At 38.5% G+C, this 19,071-nt stretch overlaps 1 protein-coding gene across 1 annotated transcript; it reads left to right on the top strand.

Annotated features, from left to right (window-relative positions):
* The first annotated feature begins 259 nt into the window (after positions 1 to 259).
* LOC130103515 (adhesion G-protein coupled receptor G7-like) lies at positions 260 to 17,949 on the top strand. Its single transcript, XM_056269759.1, has 11 exons — positions 260 to 347; positions 1,228 to 1,364; positions 1,472 to 1,603; positions 1,700 to 1,860; positions 2,780 to 2,929; positions 4,916 to 5,028; positions 6,485 to 6,813; positions 7,181 to 7,262; positions 16,825 to 16,983; positions 17,209 to 17,368; positions 17,489 to 17,949. Exons 1-11 carry the CDS (start codon positions 274 to 276, stop codon positions 17,585 to 17,587), a joined length of 1,596 nt encoding a protein of 531 aa, XP_056125734.1. The 5' UTR covers positions 260 to 273; the 3' UTR covers positions 17,588 to 17,949.
* Positions 17,950 to 19,071: the final 1,122 nt, after the last annotated feature.

Genomic DNA, 19,071 nt, shown 5'->3' with positions numbered 1-19,071 from the left:
ATGATTTCAGCAGTTCAGAATCGATTCTTTCTTTTAGGTGATGAAAACTTTATTCATTATGCACTTTGATCTTTAAAATTTTGCAGACCTATTACAAGCACAAACAGCTTTTATATTACACACTGCATGAAAGGTTATATTTGAAAAAGCATAATAGGGGCTCTTTAAAATATGTTGCTATGTTTGTCTGACAATGTTTGACTACAGCAAAATCGTAATGTATAAATGTAATATAAAATGTTTTTTATTGTTCAGACAGTTGCAGTGTCAGCAATGGCCACCATCAGTCAGCTCATGCAAACTGATAAAAGCCAACACTCTGAAGACACTTATGATGCCCTTGAGAGGTATTTACACACTACACTCTATTTCAAATATATTTTGATATTACAAAAAAAAGAGAAATGTTTTACCTGGTCAACCAAATGTTATTTTCTTGATCAGGTTAACCTCACATTTTTAAATTCATTTAAAAAATTTACTTGATAACAGGTCATTGGAGATAAAATATAGAGGAGATATAAGTCAAGTCACATTTATTTATATAACGCTTTTTACAATACATATTGTTTCAAAGCAGCTTTACAGAGATGACAGGAAAATAATGCAACAAAGTTTGTTTCCAAAAGAAAATAGCGTCACAGTCCAGCTTAAGTAAGTTCAGTGATGTTTCATTTTCGTTGGAAAAAAGTTATTAATTTAGTTAATTTATATATATATAGCCGCTCTAGAGAAAACCGTGATGTCATCGTCCAGCTCAGTTCAGTTCTCATATAATGGTGTCAATGCAGGCAGATCAACATTATTGTTGAATATTAAATTAAATGTTAAATTTCATGTCCCCAACTAAGCAAGCCAAAAGCCAAATGGCAACAAAGGTGAAAAAAGGCGATAAGAGGATATTTACCACAATGTGTTCAAAATATCTGCCACAGAAGAAAATGATGCTGCTCACATGGTTTGGGGTCAAACCATTTTTTAATTTTCAGGGGGGTGTTTAGTTAGTAACATAGTTGACACAATTTTTGCGGACATAAATAACATTAAATATTCTTATTTGAAAGAAAACTAAATTTAATCTCAATCTATTTTCCAAGGTACTTTTTTTGAACTAAAGACAATTCAAAAAGTGGACTTTGAAAAAACTGTAACTGAAACTGTTTATTTATTTATTTTCTCATTAGGATGGATGTGCGTTGAACTTTTTCATGTGTATTATATCTTTAGACTCACTAAGACTTTGGAGGATTTTGCTTTGAACGTAAGTAGCATGAACTCTAGTACACTGGTGCAGCCAAACCTAGTGGTGCAACACATCAAGTTGTCAAAGTGGAGCCCGGAAGTGCAATTCTTCGCTCAAACAGGTCAGAGCAGAAACATAAAGAGCAAATTTAGCTTCACATGTAATTGTTATATCTTTGTGATATTAGAAAAACATTTCTACTTCATAACCTAAGCTGCATTTCACTAGGACTGTCAGAGAAATTTAGTCCTGAAGGAATAGGTCTGGTTGGAGACGCTGCAAACAAGACTTCCCCTTCAGGACGTCCCGTTGATCTCATGTTAACTATCAAACTGCAAAACAATTCCCAGAAAGATTGGGGTACCGTTTATGTCCCTGTTGTTGTTGCTCTTGGTTTGAGGAACATAATTAAACTCAACGTTTTGAATAAATTTCTCTCCTTCTCCTTTCCTGTAGGGAAGAAAAATCTAAGTATTGGAGTGGTGCTTTATGAAAACGACCGTTTTTTCAACTCAAAACAGTTTAATAGCCAACTAGATACGAAGAGAAGGGTCATCTCTGCTAGCCTCACAGACAAAAGCTTGCTTGATAACGTGAAGTTCGCCATTAGGCCCAAGGTAAGTGAGCGTAAACTTATAATGATTACATTACATATAGCAGCTTCTCTGAATCACTGTTACCAGTCAATAAAACGCCTACACATGGAATAACTGTAAAGTTAGCCTTTCGTTATCACAAAATAAACCCTGTCAGGGTTATGAGGATCAGGAATGACCGGTTTGCATACTATCCTGCAAATTTTGCTTAGACTTGCCCTGAAAATAAATCAATTAACATGAACTATGGATTATTCCATTGGAATTAGTAAAAGTATTAATACACTACCAGTCATCGTTTGGGAAGAAGTCTCTTTTACTCACCTGAATTTATTTGATGAAAAATACAGAAAAAAAAGTAATATTGTGAAATATTATTACATTTTAAAATGGCAGTTTTCTAGTTAAATACTATATATTTTTAAATTTAATTTATTCCTGTGATCAAAGCTGAATTTTCAGCATCATTACTCCAGTCTTCAGTGTCACATGATCCTTCAGAAATAATTCTAATATGCTGATTTGCTGCTCAAGAAACATTTCTGATTATTATCAATGTTGAAAACACTTGTGCTGCTTAATATTTTTGTGGAAACTGCAATAAACTGCCATTCAAAAGTTTGGGGTAAGAAAGAATATAAGAGTAACACTTTTCTTTATTTTACGGTGTCCCTGTTACACATATTACATGTGCTTACTATAGTAATAACATTAAATTGTGCATAAATTACGCAACACAATTTATTGATGGATTGCATTATAAAATATAATAAAATAGAAAACATTTATTTTAAATTGTAATAATACTTTACAATATTACTGTATTTTTCATCAAATAAAGAGAAGAGACTTCTTCCAAAAATATTGAAAACTCTTAATTATTCCAAGCTTCTGATGGTAGGGCACACAATTTTTTTTTTACATATGTTTATGTTTTCAGAATATATCCAGCATGACATTTGGCGACTTTGCATGTGTGTTTTGGGACTACGCTCATAGAGACTGGAGAACAGAGGGCTGCGTCAAAATACAAGATCCCAGTGGTGTCCAGTGTAAATGCAACCACACCACCAACTTTGCAGTTCTAATGGTTAGTTTAACATACATGTGTTAAATAAACTATTTAAACTTTGCTCTAAAACCTATAGTGATCTCCCTAGATAGTCTGAGTTACTAAAGTGCAACATCGCTTCCTGTGGAAACTTTCTATATACGTAGTAAATAATGCTCCTCAAGAAAATGACACAGACAAGTCTCATATTTAATGTCAGGAGAATCTGTTGTTAGCATGATGCTAAGCTAACACATTTTGTTATGTTAACTTACCTGTAATGTGGTAGTAAAAATACACAGTACACATGAAAAATTGGTGAATCTATATGAAGGTAAATCAGTAGCTAAACTCGAGAGCACATAGATGTGAATTTGAGAACTTGTACAATAAATATTCGTACTTGTATGTGAACATTTACACTCACAGCTCCGATGTGAAAACCTGTAAAATAAAAATCTGAACTTGAACGCTGAGATTTGCACTCGCAGACAATAGTCACAAACCTGTATTCTGAATCTGAAGCTGCAGACAAGCAGTCACAAATGTGTAAAATGCCATTCACAAAGATACAACGACAGACACAAACTTGTTATACAAATTTGCACTTCTTCTAACATTCAAATGCGCAGTACAACCTCAAATTGGCACTTGCAACTTCTCAAATCTGTCACTGCAAGTTCAAATTTCGTGCGATATATGAGGTGCAAAACTGATTTGTGCACTTGTAACTCAGTGGCGGCGAGAGCGGAAGGGGGGCGGGAGCGGGGGTGTTCGAAGGAGCCGTTTTATTGGTTGGCGCCTAGCCAATGAAATGGGACTTCTATTGTACGCGATGATGTCACGAAACCCGCCTCCTCGTGGATGTTCTGAAACGATAACATGGCTTAATGCATTAGACTAATTTAAAAGACATAAATTATATTATCAAACTTAGTAAACACAATAATGCATACTAGAGAAAAGCAGATGAGCACAGAATATGAACGCAACACGTTAACTTAAGACAGTGGTATTAAAAGACCAAACTCAGGAAACACCATAAATAAAGCATACAGAAAAGCAATTGAGCAGAAAATGAACGCAACTCGTTTAATTGTACGTTAAGCATTTTCCTCTCATAGAAAACCAAGAAAACGCTTAATGAGGCTTAATGGACCAACAGTTATATATATATATATATATATATATATATATAAATATATATAAATTCGTTATACATTATTAATTAAACACAGGCAGCTGGTTTATTTGCACTGAACACAAATTAGCTTTCTTTCGTCATGTTCTGTGCTCATCTGCTTTTCTGTAGTATGCATTATTAGTATGGTGTTAATATCACTAAGTTTGATAATATAATTTATGTCTTTTAAATCAGTCTAATGCATTAAGCCATGTTAGCGTTTCAGAACATCCACGAGGAGGCGGGTTTCGTGACATCATCGCATTCAATAGAAGTCCCATTTCATTGGCTAGGCGCCAACCAATAAAACGGCTCCTTCGAACACCCCCGCTCCCGCCCCCCTTCCGCTCTCGCCGCCACTGAGTTACAAGTGCACAAATCAGTTTTGCACCTCATATATCGCGAAAAGAGTAGCAAAAGTCAAGGCGCGAAATTTGAACTTGCAGTGACAGATTTGAGAAGTTGCAAGTGCCAATTTGAGGTTGTACTGCGAATTTGAATGTTAGAAGAAGTGCAAATTTGTATTACAAGTTTGTGTCTGTCGTTGTATCTTTGTGAATGGCATTTTACACATTTGTGACTGCTTGTCTGCAGCTTCAGATTCAGAATACAGGTTTGTGACTATTGTCTGCGAGTGCAAATCTCAGCGTTCAAGTTCAGATTTTTATTTTACAGGTTTTCACATCGGAGCTGTGAGTGTAAATGTTCACATACAAGTACGAATATTTATTGTACAAGTTCTCAAATTCACATCTACGTGCTCTCGAGTTTAGCTACTGATTTACCTTCATAAATCTAGGTGAACTATATTAACTATCAAGATTTCTCTCTCCTTTTTGTAGAGCTTTAGAGCAGACTATAATTATTCCGAGGCTTTAAACTGGATCAGTATTGTGGGATGCAGTCTGTCTATTGTGGGTTTGATCCTCACTACAGTTTATCAAATTAAGACCAGGTTTGTACTAAAGCACTGGATACATTTAAAGAATATTAGTAATAGAGTAATAAAGTAATACTATTGTCCTTTGATACCAAGCTACTATATAATCACCATATTCATACACTGTAATATTCACATGGTAATCAAATGTACTTACATGTCCAAAAGACCTTGGTATTTTGTCTTGGTTTTTCAGTAAAAGAAATATCTAAACATACTTAAAACAAGGTAGATTTATTTTGAAACAAATTGCTATCTTGGTTTTGAGAGAGTATATCTTGAATCAAATATTTGGCTTATTTGGCAATTATGCATTTATTTTTGTAAAGCACAAATCTAGCTCATTTTAGTGAAAATAACATTTTAACAATAAGATAAATAAATTAAAATTAAAGTAAAATACATTCTAGTTATATTATATTGCATAGTTTTGCTTCATGTTATTATTATTATTTGTTTTTATTGTTGTAGATGAACAATATACTATATCCACATTATAAAGTAACCATATTAGATTACAGCACCTTGGCATTTACCACTCACTTAAAGGTGCATTGTGTAATATTTAGGAGGATCTGTTGACAGAAATGCAATATCATATACATAACTATGTTTTCAGTCGTGTATAAAGACCTTACTTAATGAACCGTTATGTTTTAATTACCTTAGAATGAGCCATTTCTATCAACATACACAGCGGGTCCTCTTACATCGACATGTTTCTACAGGAGCCCTAAACGGACAAACGCGTTTCGTCACTATGTTGTTCTTCGTGCAAGGAAGCTAGCTAAAGTCAGCGAATAAAACACAGACACAATGATGACCAAGTAACAATAATATTTGCAATAACATTGTTTTACTGTATAATAAAGTAAACATAATTTCTTAATTTATCTCTGTAAAGAAACCTCATTGCTGTACTGGCTACTCTGCAGTCTCAGACGACAACATCTTTCTTATCGGCCACCGTAACTTTTGCTGGTTACAATTCGTAACCTTACCACTAGATGCCGCTAAAAATCACACACTGCACCTTTAAAGTAAATTTTTAAAAACACAAATTTGATAACACTGCTAAATGTATTATCTCACAGTGAATTCACTTGTAGCATTTAAAATGATTCATTTTAGATTTTTAGGTATTGAATTTTTTAATTATCTGGACAAAATAGTATAGATTTTAAAATCAGGCATGTATTAGTTATCAACCCTAATCAATCGTAACCATAACTATCAGCTCACCAGTATCAGCCAGACTTTAATATCGGTGCATCGACAATATTTTTTTACTGGAAAACAAGACAGATAGGAAAAACTTTCTCTTTTTTCCTCAGTGTATTTCCATTCTATCATGTCTAGCCAACTAATGGTATTTCCATGGTTCTGGTTTGTGAAACAGGCAAAATATAAAGAGTGTCCTCTTAATTTTTCCCCCCATATCAAATAAACTTAATTCTTTACAACACTACAGGAAACTGAGAGGAGCCAACTCCACTATGCTCTTAGTGAACATCTGTTTGTGCATGACCACCTATTACCTGCTGTTCATTTTTGGAATCAACAACCCCGTCCCGAGCTCAAAGGCCTCTGTTTCAGAGCAGAACGTTGTTCCTTCTTCAGATATGCAACCGAATGTTGATCAGGGTCCTTGTACGGCAATCACAGCTCTGCTGCAGTACTTCCTGCTGGCCACGTTTGCCTGGAACATCATGTATGCGGCTCACGTGTTTTTCCTCATCAGAAACGCCCTCAGCGGTCCACCACGAGGTTTCCGCATCATCGCCATGACAGCCGGCTGGGGTACATTTCATAAAACACACTGATATTAAAAAACATGACACTTTGAGTCTGTCTGCATAACTGTAAACACAGATATGGTATTACGTTATATATTTAGCCTATTTTAAAATTCTGGCTGATGATTTCATGATATTGCCGATAACCAATAAATGGGCATATTAAAACTATTGGTAGTGCACTACTACTATAACAGTTTAGGCATCAAATCTTTTTTAATTTACAGGATGAAAAGTGGATATTTATTTTGAGGTTTACTAAAGAACTGTTATTAAATTTTTACTTTTAACCCAACTTAAATGTAGAAATGAGCATGAGGATAATCATATAGGCTAACATTTAATCATTTTGATCAATTATAATGTCTTAGGTCTGCCTGCTGTTATTGTCGGCATTTCGCTGGCTACCACCTACAGCTTTAAGGACCCTTCAGGTTATCGACAAGAAGAGTTGTAAGTTAAAAATCATTTCACTTTCTTGTGACTGTGCAAGATTTCTGATTCATTGATCACTATAGTTTAGCCTAACTAAAAGAATAACAAAGAAGTGCAGAAAAAAACTAAACAGTAAAACGTACTCGGTTACTAACGTAACCTCGGTTCTCTCTAGAAGAGGTTCTCTCGTACTGCGTAATATCTTACGCTAGGGGAAAACCTCTTTTCCACGAGATATTGAAGCCAAAAATTATCCTTAATTTTGAATTAATGTAAAACGCATTGCGTATAGGCAAGACGGCACGCGTGCCTATTGGCTGTCCTGCGGCAACTGCAGCAGCCTATCGAGAGAGGCCCTTGGTGATGTCAGATCCAATGGGGGCGCTTCGCGCCCACTACATCACCTCCCGCCAAAGCGGGTGTGGCCTGGGCCCATAAATATAGCTCGATGGGCTGATATAATCTGGTTTTTCATCGCCGAAGTGAACCAGAGTGTGTTGCAGGCACGGCAAAGATATGCAGTACTCGTTCCCTCTTCTAGAGAGAACCAAGGTTATGTTAGTAACCGAGTACGTTCTCTTACGAGAGGTTCTCTCGTACTGCGTAATATCTTACGCTAGGGGAACACAGTGTAAAACGCAGTGCGTGCTGGGATCCAACACCAAAGTCCCAAGGGCAGGTGCCCAGGGCTCATATAGTGCATAATCACCAGGGACTCACAAAGAGTCTGAGAAGAGAGGCTAGAACCATCATTCCCAATAAGTTAGCATCCTAAGGGAGCTAATCACATCAACAGTGTTCCACACAGTCAGGGTGAAAATGTTCAGCCTGAACTGGGTAATGGTATGGGTCTTACTTTTGTCCATAGAGTTATTTTATCGATCAGCGAGCGGTGCTCAAGCGGTTGTAGTATTCTGAGCCGAAGCAACGGGGCAGACAATACTGATTTTTAGACCGAAAGTAGTTTAGCCTGTAAGGCGGGAACCTCTAGGTTATAAAACCTTATAAATGTAGACGGGGAGGCCCAGCCTGCCGCCATACAGATATCCTGCAAGGTAATCCCGCTAGACCAAGCCCACGACGAGGCCATGCCTCTTGTGGAGTGCGCTCTAACACCTAAAGGACACTTCAAGCCTTTAGACGTGTATGCCAGCGCTATGGCATCATCTATCCATCTGGATCCATCGTGTCTTGGTTTGAGATACCCACGCTTACTTAGAGCGCTTGTAAATCCCCTATGCGCTTCACTGAAGCAAGAGCCATAAGAAACACTGTCTTGAACGACAGATGTTTCATGTCTGACAAATGGATTGGCTCGAACGGGGCACCTTTCATGGCTTCCAAAACCGTGGAAATGTCCCACATGGGGACTAGGGCTGCAACAAACGATTATTTTGATAATCGATTAATCTAACGATTATTAGAACGATTAATCGACTAATCGTCGATTATTTCGCAGACTAATCAGTAAGTTTGGAACGATTATTCAGCTTTTCCAATTAGTTAAAACATTGAGTTATACATATTCTAACTATAATATAAAAAAAGAAAATCACTTCAGCTTTTGAAATAGTTGTTTTAATGAACTTTGAGCCAACTAAACAGGTCATTCTCTTTTAAGTTTTCAGATTTCGGTCCAACTCAAATCACACACAAATGCTCTCTAAGCATTGTTTAATAGGCCCACTGCTTTTCTTAGAACTGAAACAGAAAAAGGGACATTTACTTCAGGACACAAAGAATGGTAAAATATTAATCTGCAAACAATTATTATAATTATAAAATTACAATCTTTTTTTACATGACAATTGAGCTGACAGAGACGTTCTCATTCCCTTTTAATTTATAGTATGATAAAGTTACTGCCGTGATATTCTTCCTATATCATAGGAAGGATATAACATCTCTTTTGTAAGTCTTCATGATTATTGAACAAAATACAGGCAAGTGATAAGACTATAATAATACCTAATATACTAATAGTGTTACAATAATAAAAACAGCCCTGACTCCTAAGCTCGATCAAGCTTTATTCTATACAAAATAAGTCATCACATTACTGTAATTATATTACTATTGATAATATTATTACTATTATTAGTAGTATTGCATTCTCTAATAAAGAGAGATTTGCCGCTGGTGGTTAGTTAGCTCCAGCTGGAGAACACTCACTTCTCACCGGCTCCTCTTTTGCCGGGATGTTTCCTCTTGCACCCCAACATTGCACACGACAGCATTCTTGATTTGAAGTTTTGTGAAACTTTCCCAAACCTAAACCTTGCTAGTTCGGATTCGTTTGCACTGTCATAATTCGCGCTGTTTTCTCTTCTACCGCAATAGCATTTGTAAGGGCTGCACTACACTCTAGCGCTACAGCGCCGTAGCGGTCAAATCGCGGGATTGCAGGCCCTTACATTAGGTCACGTGAGATCAAACGACTACTCGACAACAAAGATATTTGTCGACAAATTTTTATTGTCGACGTTGTCGACAACGTCGACTAATCGTTGCAGCCCTAATGGGGACTGAGGGGGGTCTGGGAGGATTCAGCCTCTTAGCCCCCTAAGGAAGCGGATGACCAGATCGTTCTTCCCCAGTGACTGGCCAGTCGTGGGTTTTGTAAACGCAGCTATGGCCGCCACATAAACTTTGAGCGTGGATGGGGTTCTGCCCTTATCCAGTAGCTCTTGAAGGAAGGAGAGAACTTCCGTAACCCTGCAGTCTAGGGGTGAAAAGCATCGAGCGTTGCACCAGCCAGAAAACACAGACCATTTTGAGGAATAGTGTCGTCTAGACTCTAGTAGACGGCACTCCAGCCTGCGTGATCGTGTTGGCGACTGTCATGATCTCAATTCAAGGCCATACTACTTGTTACACACATGCCTGTGTTTACTGCTCGCGCGCATGTTCTCACAGAATGAGAGGAGGAGAGTGTACATATTTGACAGGGCTTCTTTGAATCTAGTTTTCCACTTCCAGACAGTGGTACGTCCTTGTATTAATAGGTAGGTCAGAGGACGTTGCCTACACATGTTCATAAAGTGCTGGAAATACGGTTTGTAATATTGTATGCTTCATGTACTATGCAGGGCGCGGGATGTAGGGAGGAAGCAGCACCCCCTGTTTTCACAGGATTGTAAATGCAGCGCAATTTTTTATTTATTTACATTTATTTATATTTATTTAGTAATTTCTTTATTGTAAACACTTTCAGTTGGTCATTAAAACGTGTTATTTAAATGTTGAATTATGTTTTTTTTAACATACGCGCAGAGTGTGACGTGATATTTGTGACCGTTGTAGTTCAAAGAATTTACGTGCTCTAACTCTACCATACTCCTAAACTCAAGTCCACCTTCGGTGTTGTGTATAAGGTAGGCAGGTTTTTTTGTATTCATTTTAATGTCCCTTTTATTGTATATTACAGTGTAAACAGCTCAATAACCCTTTTATTTAAAGGCTTATTTTTTTAACCGTAGACCTTGACCTTTTATTCTGGGACAAAAACGCCTCAGCTCGTTGTCGACTGCCATCATTTCTAGACAGTTTATGTGTAGGAGCTTCTCCCGTTCTGACCACTGGCCAAAGAACGGTCTGCCCTCGAGCAGCGCTCCCCATTCCGAGGTGGAGGCATCCGTGGACACCACCTTCACACTCGAGGAAGTCCCCAGGTTTACACCTGACTGGTACCAGTCGATTGCTCTCCAAGGTTTCAGAGCTGTGAAGCATTTCTGATCGACCTTGAGGCGAAACATGCCCGAGGTGGTACTCGCGCTTTTAGCCATAACTGCAGCTGGCGCATGTGAAGCAGACCCAACTGGAGTACTGATGATGCTGAGGCCATGAGACCCAGCATTTTCTGAAACCTTTTGAGCGGGACTATAGTGCTGCAGCGGAAGGATTTCGTGATGCGCTGAATGTTCAGTCTGCGCTTTGGCGACAGTCGCGCTGTCATAGACAGCGAGTCCAGTTCTGTGCCCAGAAAATATATTCTCTGACTGGGAGACAGCAAACTTTTCGCCCAATTGACTTTGAGACCTAGATTCTCGAGATGTTCGAGTAATATGGTCCTGTGTTCTATGAGCTCTGAGTGTGATCGAGCTAGAATCAGCCAATCGTCCAAGTAGTATCAAACTCGCATGCCCCGAAGTTTCAGGGGTGCGAGAGCCGCGTCCATGCACATTGTAAATGTACGGGGTGCTAGGGACAGGCCGAACGGTAGGACTGTGTATTGATATGCCTGGCCCTCGAAGGCGAATCTCAAGAATCGCCTGTGACGTGATGCTATTTGTATTTGGAAATACGCGTCCTTCAGATCTATTGACATAAACCAGTCCTCTTGGCAAACCTGCGCAAGGATTTTCCTGGTTGTGAGCAATCTGAACTGGCGTTTCACAAGCACTTTGTTCAGCTGTCTTAGATCTAGAATGGGTCTGTTCTAGATTTCGTCAGTAGCACTCCTCAAATCCGGCACGCTGATAGCTTCCGGTCCTTCCTCATCCAAGGTCGGCTTGGAAGATCTGCAGTACGGCCATCGAGTGTAATGCCGATACAGCCTGCCCAGCGGCGGTATAAGCGTGGCTGTGCATAGCGGAAGTAGTGCGGCAAGCTTTAGAAGGTAGCGCCGTCTTAGCTCGCCGTCCAGCAGAGGGTGGGTAAAGATGGGCCGCTACAGCTTCTTAGAGTGGTATCCTCTGTCTTTAGCACCGTCCACCACGGAGAATGCTGCTGGGACAGAGGAACGCACTCTGGCTGAGAAGGGGGCGTTCCAAGACTTCGCGACTTCTTCATGAAGTTCAGGAAGAAAAGGTGCGGGCCTAGAAGACTGTGGAGCGCGGTCCCTTTGCAGGAAACATCCATCCAGTCGGCTGTGCGCGGGCGCCGTCCACTCAAGGCCGAGGCTCGCCACGGCCTGTGAGAGCAGACGCATCAGCTCGGATTCGATGCTGGCCTGTTTCCCTGACGACTCGCGGGCAGAGGGGGGGAGGTCCACAGAGCTCGCCCAATCCTCAGTGTCCGACGCCAGGATAGCTGCATCTGTAGAGGAGAACAGCTGCTCTATCTCGTCGTCATTAATGGTGGAAGCGGCGGCGGACGGCAGCCGTTGTCCGTCGGTGAGCGACTCGAGTGAAGCTGGTGAAGGTGGCGGGCGAACCAGTGAGCTTTCGCGGGCTGGAGAAGGCTCGGGGACCCGCTGAGTATGGCGTTTTTTACGGCGCGGCACTATAGCGGGCGGAAGTGCAGACTCTGAGAAAAATGCCAGGCGAGTCCTCAGAGTCACCACGGGCAATAGCTCGCAATGATGGCTGCCGCCGTCAGCGAGCGCGAGAGCTGCATGATCCTTACCCAGGCAGGAAACGCAGATAAAATGGCGGTCCCCGTCGCTGAGTGTGGCTCGGCACGAGCCACAGGAATGAGGCATCTTTAAAAAGACGCTGCTCTTTTAGATAGAGAGAGTGTGAGTCGCAGCGGCGAACACACACACTCGGCAGAGTAAAAGGATATAAACGCCGGAAAGCGTAGCAGGTACGGCGACTGAAGGCGGCGAGATGAAGGCCAGCGGCTTCAGATGCAAAGGCTCGTCCCGCAGAAGGCTTTTCTCAGACGGCGCGGCTTCTTCACTCCGGATCCAGCGATGCGTGAGCTTCGCTGAAGAGATGAAAAATCAGATTATATCAGCCCATCGAGCTTTATTTATAGGCCCAGGCCACGCCCGCTTTGGCAGGAGGTGACGTAGTGGGCGCGAAGCGCCCTCATTGGATCTGACGTCACCAAGGGCCTCTCTCGATAGGCTGTTGCAGTTGCCGCAGTACAGCCAATAGGCACGCGAGCCGTCTTGCCTATGTCTGCATGCTGCCGCAACGCGTTATACACTAATTCAAAATTAAGGATCATTTTTGGCTTCAATATCTCGTAGAAAAGAGGTTTTCCCCAGCGTAAGATTTTACGCAATACAAGAGAACCTCTCGTAAGAGAACTAGTTTTGCTACAAAGTGTGTTTATGATTACAATAAGTAAGGTATAATTGATGACAGGCCGTTGAATTATTAGAAAAATAATGCACACCCGAGGTGGTAATGCGGTCACGACGCGAAGCGGAGTGGCCGTTACACCTCGGGTGTGCATTATTTTTCTAATAATTTAACGGCCTGAAGTCAATTATTCCGCTTATACTACAGTTACCACACCTCGAAACATTGTTCAAATGATGTATTTCAAGACGTTTGTAAAGTTTTTGTCATTAAAACGCTCTTGTATGTAGGACTAATTTCTTGCGCATCTAATCCCATGCCTCCGTTGCTAATTCCAAAACGTCATTTTAGAGTTAGTAACGGAGGATTGAGCCACTGATAGCAGACTAAATGCTGGACACACTTAACGACTGGCTGAAACACTCTCTGACTGTTTCCATCGGCTGCAGCAGATTTTACACACCGACTGTGAACAGACTGAACGTGCTGAACACGCGTTTGGGCATGATCAATCATAACAAAGTTTCAAATTACATTCATAACCGCCCTTACAATAAGTGTGTCCTCGGCTTTATGCAGTTATTAATGCAGTTATTAGAGAGAGAGAGAGAGAGAGAGAGAGAGAGAAGCATGTGCGTCAATATTATTATTTATTAATTAACTCAATTCGTTTTAATTAGTTCGTTCATGTTTTTTTTTCTTCTAATATTGACAGTAGACTAGCCTATAAATGAAACACAAAGTCCTATTAACAAGTATAGGCCTATCAATAATTATTTATTTGTTATAGCCTATTATCTGCATTAATTACGAAAACCCGTGCAGCAGGACTATCAATGTATTTGGCCTATATTCAGTTTTATTTGATTGATTATAGATAGGACTATATACTTTATTTATTAAAATTAAACTGCATGTTTCCATTGATTGTGAAGTTAGACATCGAAAATGGCAGATCAAGCGCATGGGCTGCATGTTTTTTCTTGTTATGAATTGTATTATATTTTCCGTTATAATGTCTGTCGATGTCTGTGAAGTCTTTCGATGTCTTTCGATGTCTGTGAAGTTAGACATTGAAAATGGCAGATCAAGCGCATGGGCTGCATGTTTTTTCTTGTTATGATATTTTCCGTTATGACAGTTGACTACGCGAAGTGATATGGAACGGTAATTCGCTAGTTGCATAACAACGGAAATAGAATTTCCGGTTTGTCTGCGGTGAGCTGGATCACTTCCGGTCACTGCTTCCGTCAATGGCACTCGCTTACTTAACCGACCGTTCAGCATAGTGTAAAAAAAACACACGAGTCTTTTTGGTATTAAAACAGGTGTTGTACCGAATTCCGACTCGCGGACAAATCACACGCCCCTTCGCGTGCACGCGCCTCTCACATAAATACGCGCTGAAGCGAGTTTGAATGCACTTCCTTTGCCATATCGATTGATTTTTCTCACAGCAAGCACCCAGATCCTGCATGAAAGCTTTGTCTACACTTACATAAATTAACAGAAAGTGAACTAGTGTGGATAAAAGATGCAAACAAACAAAAACGTATGGCAGATCGATTAAAACTATAAACTTCGACGGGTAAAGCTAGGCCTACCATAATAAAGCTACAGCTGTCAAAACATAACTGTTAATTTCACATAATTTAACTGAACGTAACTTTTTTGTGTTAAACACGATGTGGTTCATAAGAAAATATTGTACTCTCCCCATTGCACACGAATGTCATTAAAAATAATAATATTTAACCTTTTTCATGAAGATAGGCTTTAGTTCATAAAATACATGTCTGTATATTGTATATAATAGACTATAGCCTATGAGGCAAATACCTGTTTTTATGTTTGTTTTGTTTTTGCTTAATTGCATATTAAAAATAGAAATTATAATTGATAATTATAATTATAATAATGTGATCATTGACTAAAGCTAAGAATAAATAAAGCTAAGGATGTAAAGAAACCTTAGACATTTTTTTTTTTTCATTATAGTTATTTTCCGGCACATTAGGACCACAAAAAACATTATTTATTTCATTCATTCTTTCAATTTCATATCTTGCATCCTAGCAGGGAACGTTCTCAGAACTTTGGCTAACATTCCCTACAAGTTTGGTTTAACCTTGTAAAGCCCTACGAGGTTACTGTTTTAAAGAAAACATTTGAATGTAATGTTCAAATAATGTTCTAAGGATGTTTTAACTGTAACATTTTGAGGATGTTTTGGGAATGTTGTTGAGATCACAGATTATACAATGTTCTTTTTGGGAACAAAAATAAAACTACCCGCTGAAAACATTAGAACAGAACAAAAAAAATTCTAGCTGGGATTGCTTATGGATATACAATTAAAATAGCTGGAGCAATTGTTTTGCGTTCAGGTGCCCTTAAAAACTGCTGCCATATTACAAAAAAATAAAGATCGAGTGCATGCATAATAATTTGTTTATGAACTAAAGCCTATCTTCATGAAAAAGGTTCAATATTATTATTTTTAATGACATTCTTGTGCAATGGGGAGAGTAATAGGCCTACAATATTTTCCTATGAACCACATCGTGTTTAACACACAAAAGTTACGTTCAGTTAAATTATGTGAAATTAACAGTTATGTTTTGACAGCTGTAGCTTTATTATGGTAGCTTTACCCGTCGAAGTTTATAGTTTTAATCGATCTGCCATACGTTTTTGTTTGTTTGCATCTTTTATCCACACTAGTTCACTTTCTGTTAATTTATGTAAGTGTAGACAAAGCTTTCATGCAGGATCTGGGTGCTTGCTGTGAGAAAAATCAATCGATAAACGCATATGGCAAAGGAAGTGCATTCAAACTCGCTTCAGCGCGTATTTATGTGAGAGGCGCGTGCACGCGAAGGGGCGTGTGATTTGTCCGCGAGTCGGAATTCGGTACAACACCTGTTTTAATACCAAAAAGACTCGTGTGTTTTTTTTACACTATGCTGAACGGTCGGTTAAGTAAGCGAGTGCCATTGACGGAAGCAGTGACCGGAAGTGATCCAGCTCACCGCAGACAAACCGGAAATTCTATTTCCGTTGTTATGCAACTAGCGAATGTGGTCAAGACCTGCCTGTAACTACTTTAGCCGTGCGTTTCCCTGAAAATAATTGCACACCTTAGAACGTTCCTCAACCAATCAGATTCAAGCATTCAACGGCCCTGTAGTATAATACATTTTAAATTATATGATAAAGAACAGTTTGCAACATCAAGCAGTATAACAGACTGTTTCTTATTCCAAAATAAGTGTAAGCGGAGACACCGGAGCGCCTCGCACATTCAAGTTACAAAAGCGCCATTTTTAATTTTTTAACAGGAATGAAAGCGAGGCTGTAAGGGATAGATAGATATACATCTCTTCAGTGGGTTGTACTGTTATTGAATGTGTTTTGTTCTGTTCTGCTGATGAAACGCTGCTAAAAGTATCTTTCCAGAAAATTTCAGTATACAAAAAAATCCACACAACATGAGCTGTGGAAAATTACAAGTTAGAGGAGCTTTACAGCTTTCTGGTCCTCTTCCTCTTACTTACCTATTACTTACACATCCAAGTATTTCTCGTTCTCTCTTTGTCCTGTTTTAGCTGTTGGTTGGCGTCTCTGGACAAGGCGGGAACGTTTGATCCGAAGCGGCCGATGTTATGGGGTTTCTTGCTCCCTCTAGCGGTCATGTTGTGTTTTAACACAGCTCTGCTTGTTTACTTCTCTCAAACCATCTGCCGTGCAAATCCCAACCTGAAGAGGTACGTAACTGAACCGTAAACAAATGTTCCGGGTTTAAAACAAGTCAAAGGTTATGAAGACATTCCTTGAAGTTTGATTCGGATTGAAAATAGTTTATTGAAGATAATGTAGGCCTAAGTACAGTAGTAGCTGCCTAAGGTGTAATTCTCAAAGCTTTAATAATGGCAACATAATATTTGCAATTTAATAAAAGTTCATATTTGCTATATTTTTTGGTTCTTTAGCTCACGAACCACTCCTTTAAAGAAGAAGATTTTGAGTAGTTTCTCTCTGGCTGTGGTGCTCGGTTTGTCCTGGATCATTGGTTACTTTGTGCTCATCACCCATGACAAAACACTCTACATCATTCTCAGTGTGGTCTTCTGTCTCTGCAATACAACACAGGTGTGTTATTGCACTGTTAATAATATTTTTGACACAATATTAATATACATTTTTATTGGATTTATTGAAGCTGTCTTGCTTTGTTTGGTGACTGACGACCTCATTTTCTGTCCTTCAAAGGGTGTTCAGATTTTCTTTTTATTCACACTGAAGTCTTTTCTAAAGACGAGAGCTCGATATAATCTGGATTCTAAGACTGAATCAGGGGGAGAGCCTTAACATGGAAAATGGACAGAAAAAGCCAAGGACAAGACAAGATTGCAAGATTCCCTTTGTTTGCTGAAATTTATTTTAGTTCAGTTTAATATTATTTAATACATTATTAAATTATCTCATATACTCTCATTAGGTACTGTACAGGTTGATTGTACTTAAAAATGTAGATCATTTCAACCTAAATTACATTAAATTAATTAGTTGAACCTTGTATAACAAAGTTGAAAATTGCATGACTTATTTTGATGAGTTAAGCAATGTAAAAGCATATGTTGTCATTACTTTTTGATCACATAATTTGTTACAGTGTTTAGTAAACTTTAGATATTATAATATAACATAATATGCAAACAGTCTTTTCAAAAATTGTACTTTAGTCTTTGATCAGACTTGCTTTAGGACAAATTATGGATTTCAATTTTCTTACTGTTTATTAAAAGAAAGTTTATTTGAAAATATGTGGTTTGTTTGATTTATTCTTTTCTGCTCTCAAGGCTCAGCGATGGTGAAACAAAATATAACTACAGTTTATAGTGATATTTGTCAAATGTTGATGCTTAACATAATGATTCGGTACAGTAAATATTATACATGGAGATAAGGACAAAGGAAGCTTTTCATAGGATTAGGAAATTTTTACAAATATTGTCCCACTTTTATTAAATGTCCACATGTCTTTAACTACTTACATAAGAAAATGTTTTGGTGCAATATCCTCATTGTGTTCATGTTTTATCTTGTTATTGAGGTGGGATACAGGTATGGTAATGTATAATCATTAACATACTTTTTTTTTTTTTTGGTACAATGTCCTTATTGTGTTCATGTTTTATCTTGCTTTTAATGTGGGATACAGGTAAGGTTAGGTACGCTAATCATTGCCTAAAAATGTATTCACACTTGTAGAAAATAGAAACTGTTTAATTGTTTTATTCCTCTACATCATTAAACATGTTGACAAAGGGTATATAGGATGAATTAATGGATTCTTGAGCTTTCAGTTTTAACATCCCAATATCCCTCCATAATTTAGCATGTGTGTTTTGGAGAAAGATTGGTATATGTGCTGTGCCTATGTGAATAACACGGAATAATATGTAATATACTTTTATTGTTTAGCTCGGTCTGTAATGTAAGTATAATTGGATATGGGTGGTTATTTCCTTGACTGATGGACTTCCCACTCCAGTAAAGATCCAGCCCTTTATAAAGCAGACAGTAACAAGACTTCATATTAGTAGTTAGTTTTATATTTGTTGTGTGTAATGGACCACTTTCTGCTCTTAATCTTTACCGCAGGTAAGGTTCACTTTTGAAATTGTTACAATTGTTATACAAGTTAATTATATATAGTTAACTATACTATGTTATTATTTTTAACAATTAATAGCAATAATAAAACAATATATCTCGACTATTTTCCTTAGGAATAATTAATAATGGGTATGTTTTAGACAATAATGGATTATTATTTCATTTTGATGCTT

Source organism: Rhinichthys klamathensis, unplaced genomic scaffold (assembly GCF_029890125.1).
Source record: "Rhinichthys klamathensis goyatoka isolate OS25496 unplaced genomic scaffold, OSU_Roscu_1.1 h1tg000289l_1, whole genome shotgun sequence".
NCBI lineage: Eukaryota > Metazoa > Chordata > Actinopteri > Cypriniformes > Leuciscidae > Rhinichthys > Rhinichthys klamathensis.
The sequence above is the reverse complement of the archived record's forward strand: the minus strand, read 5'-3'. Positions and strand labels throughout refer to the sequence as shown.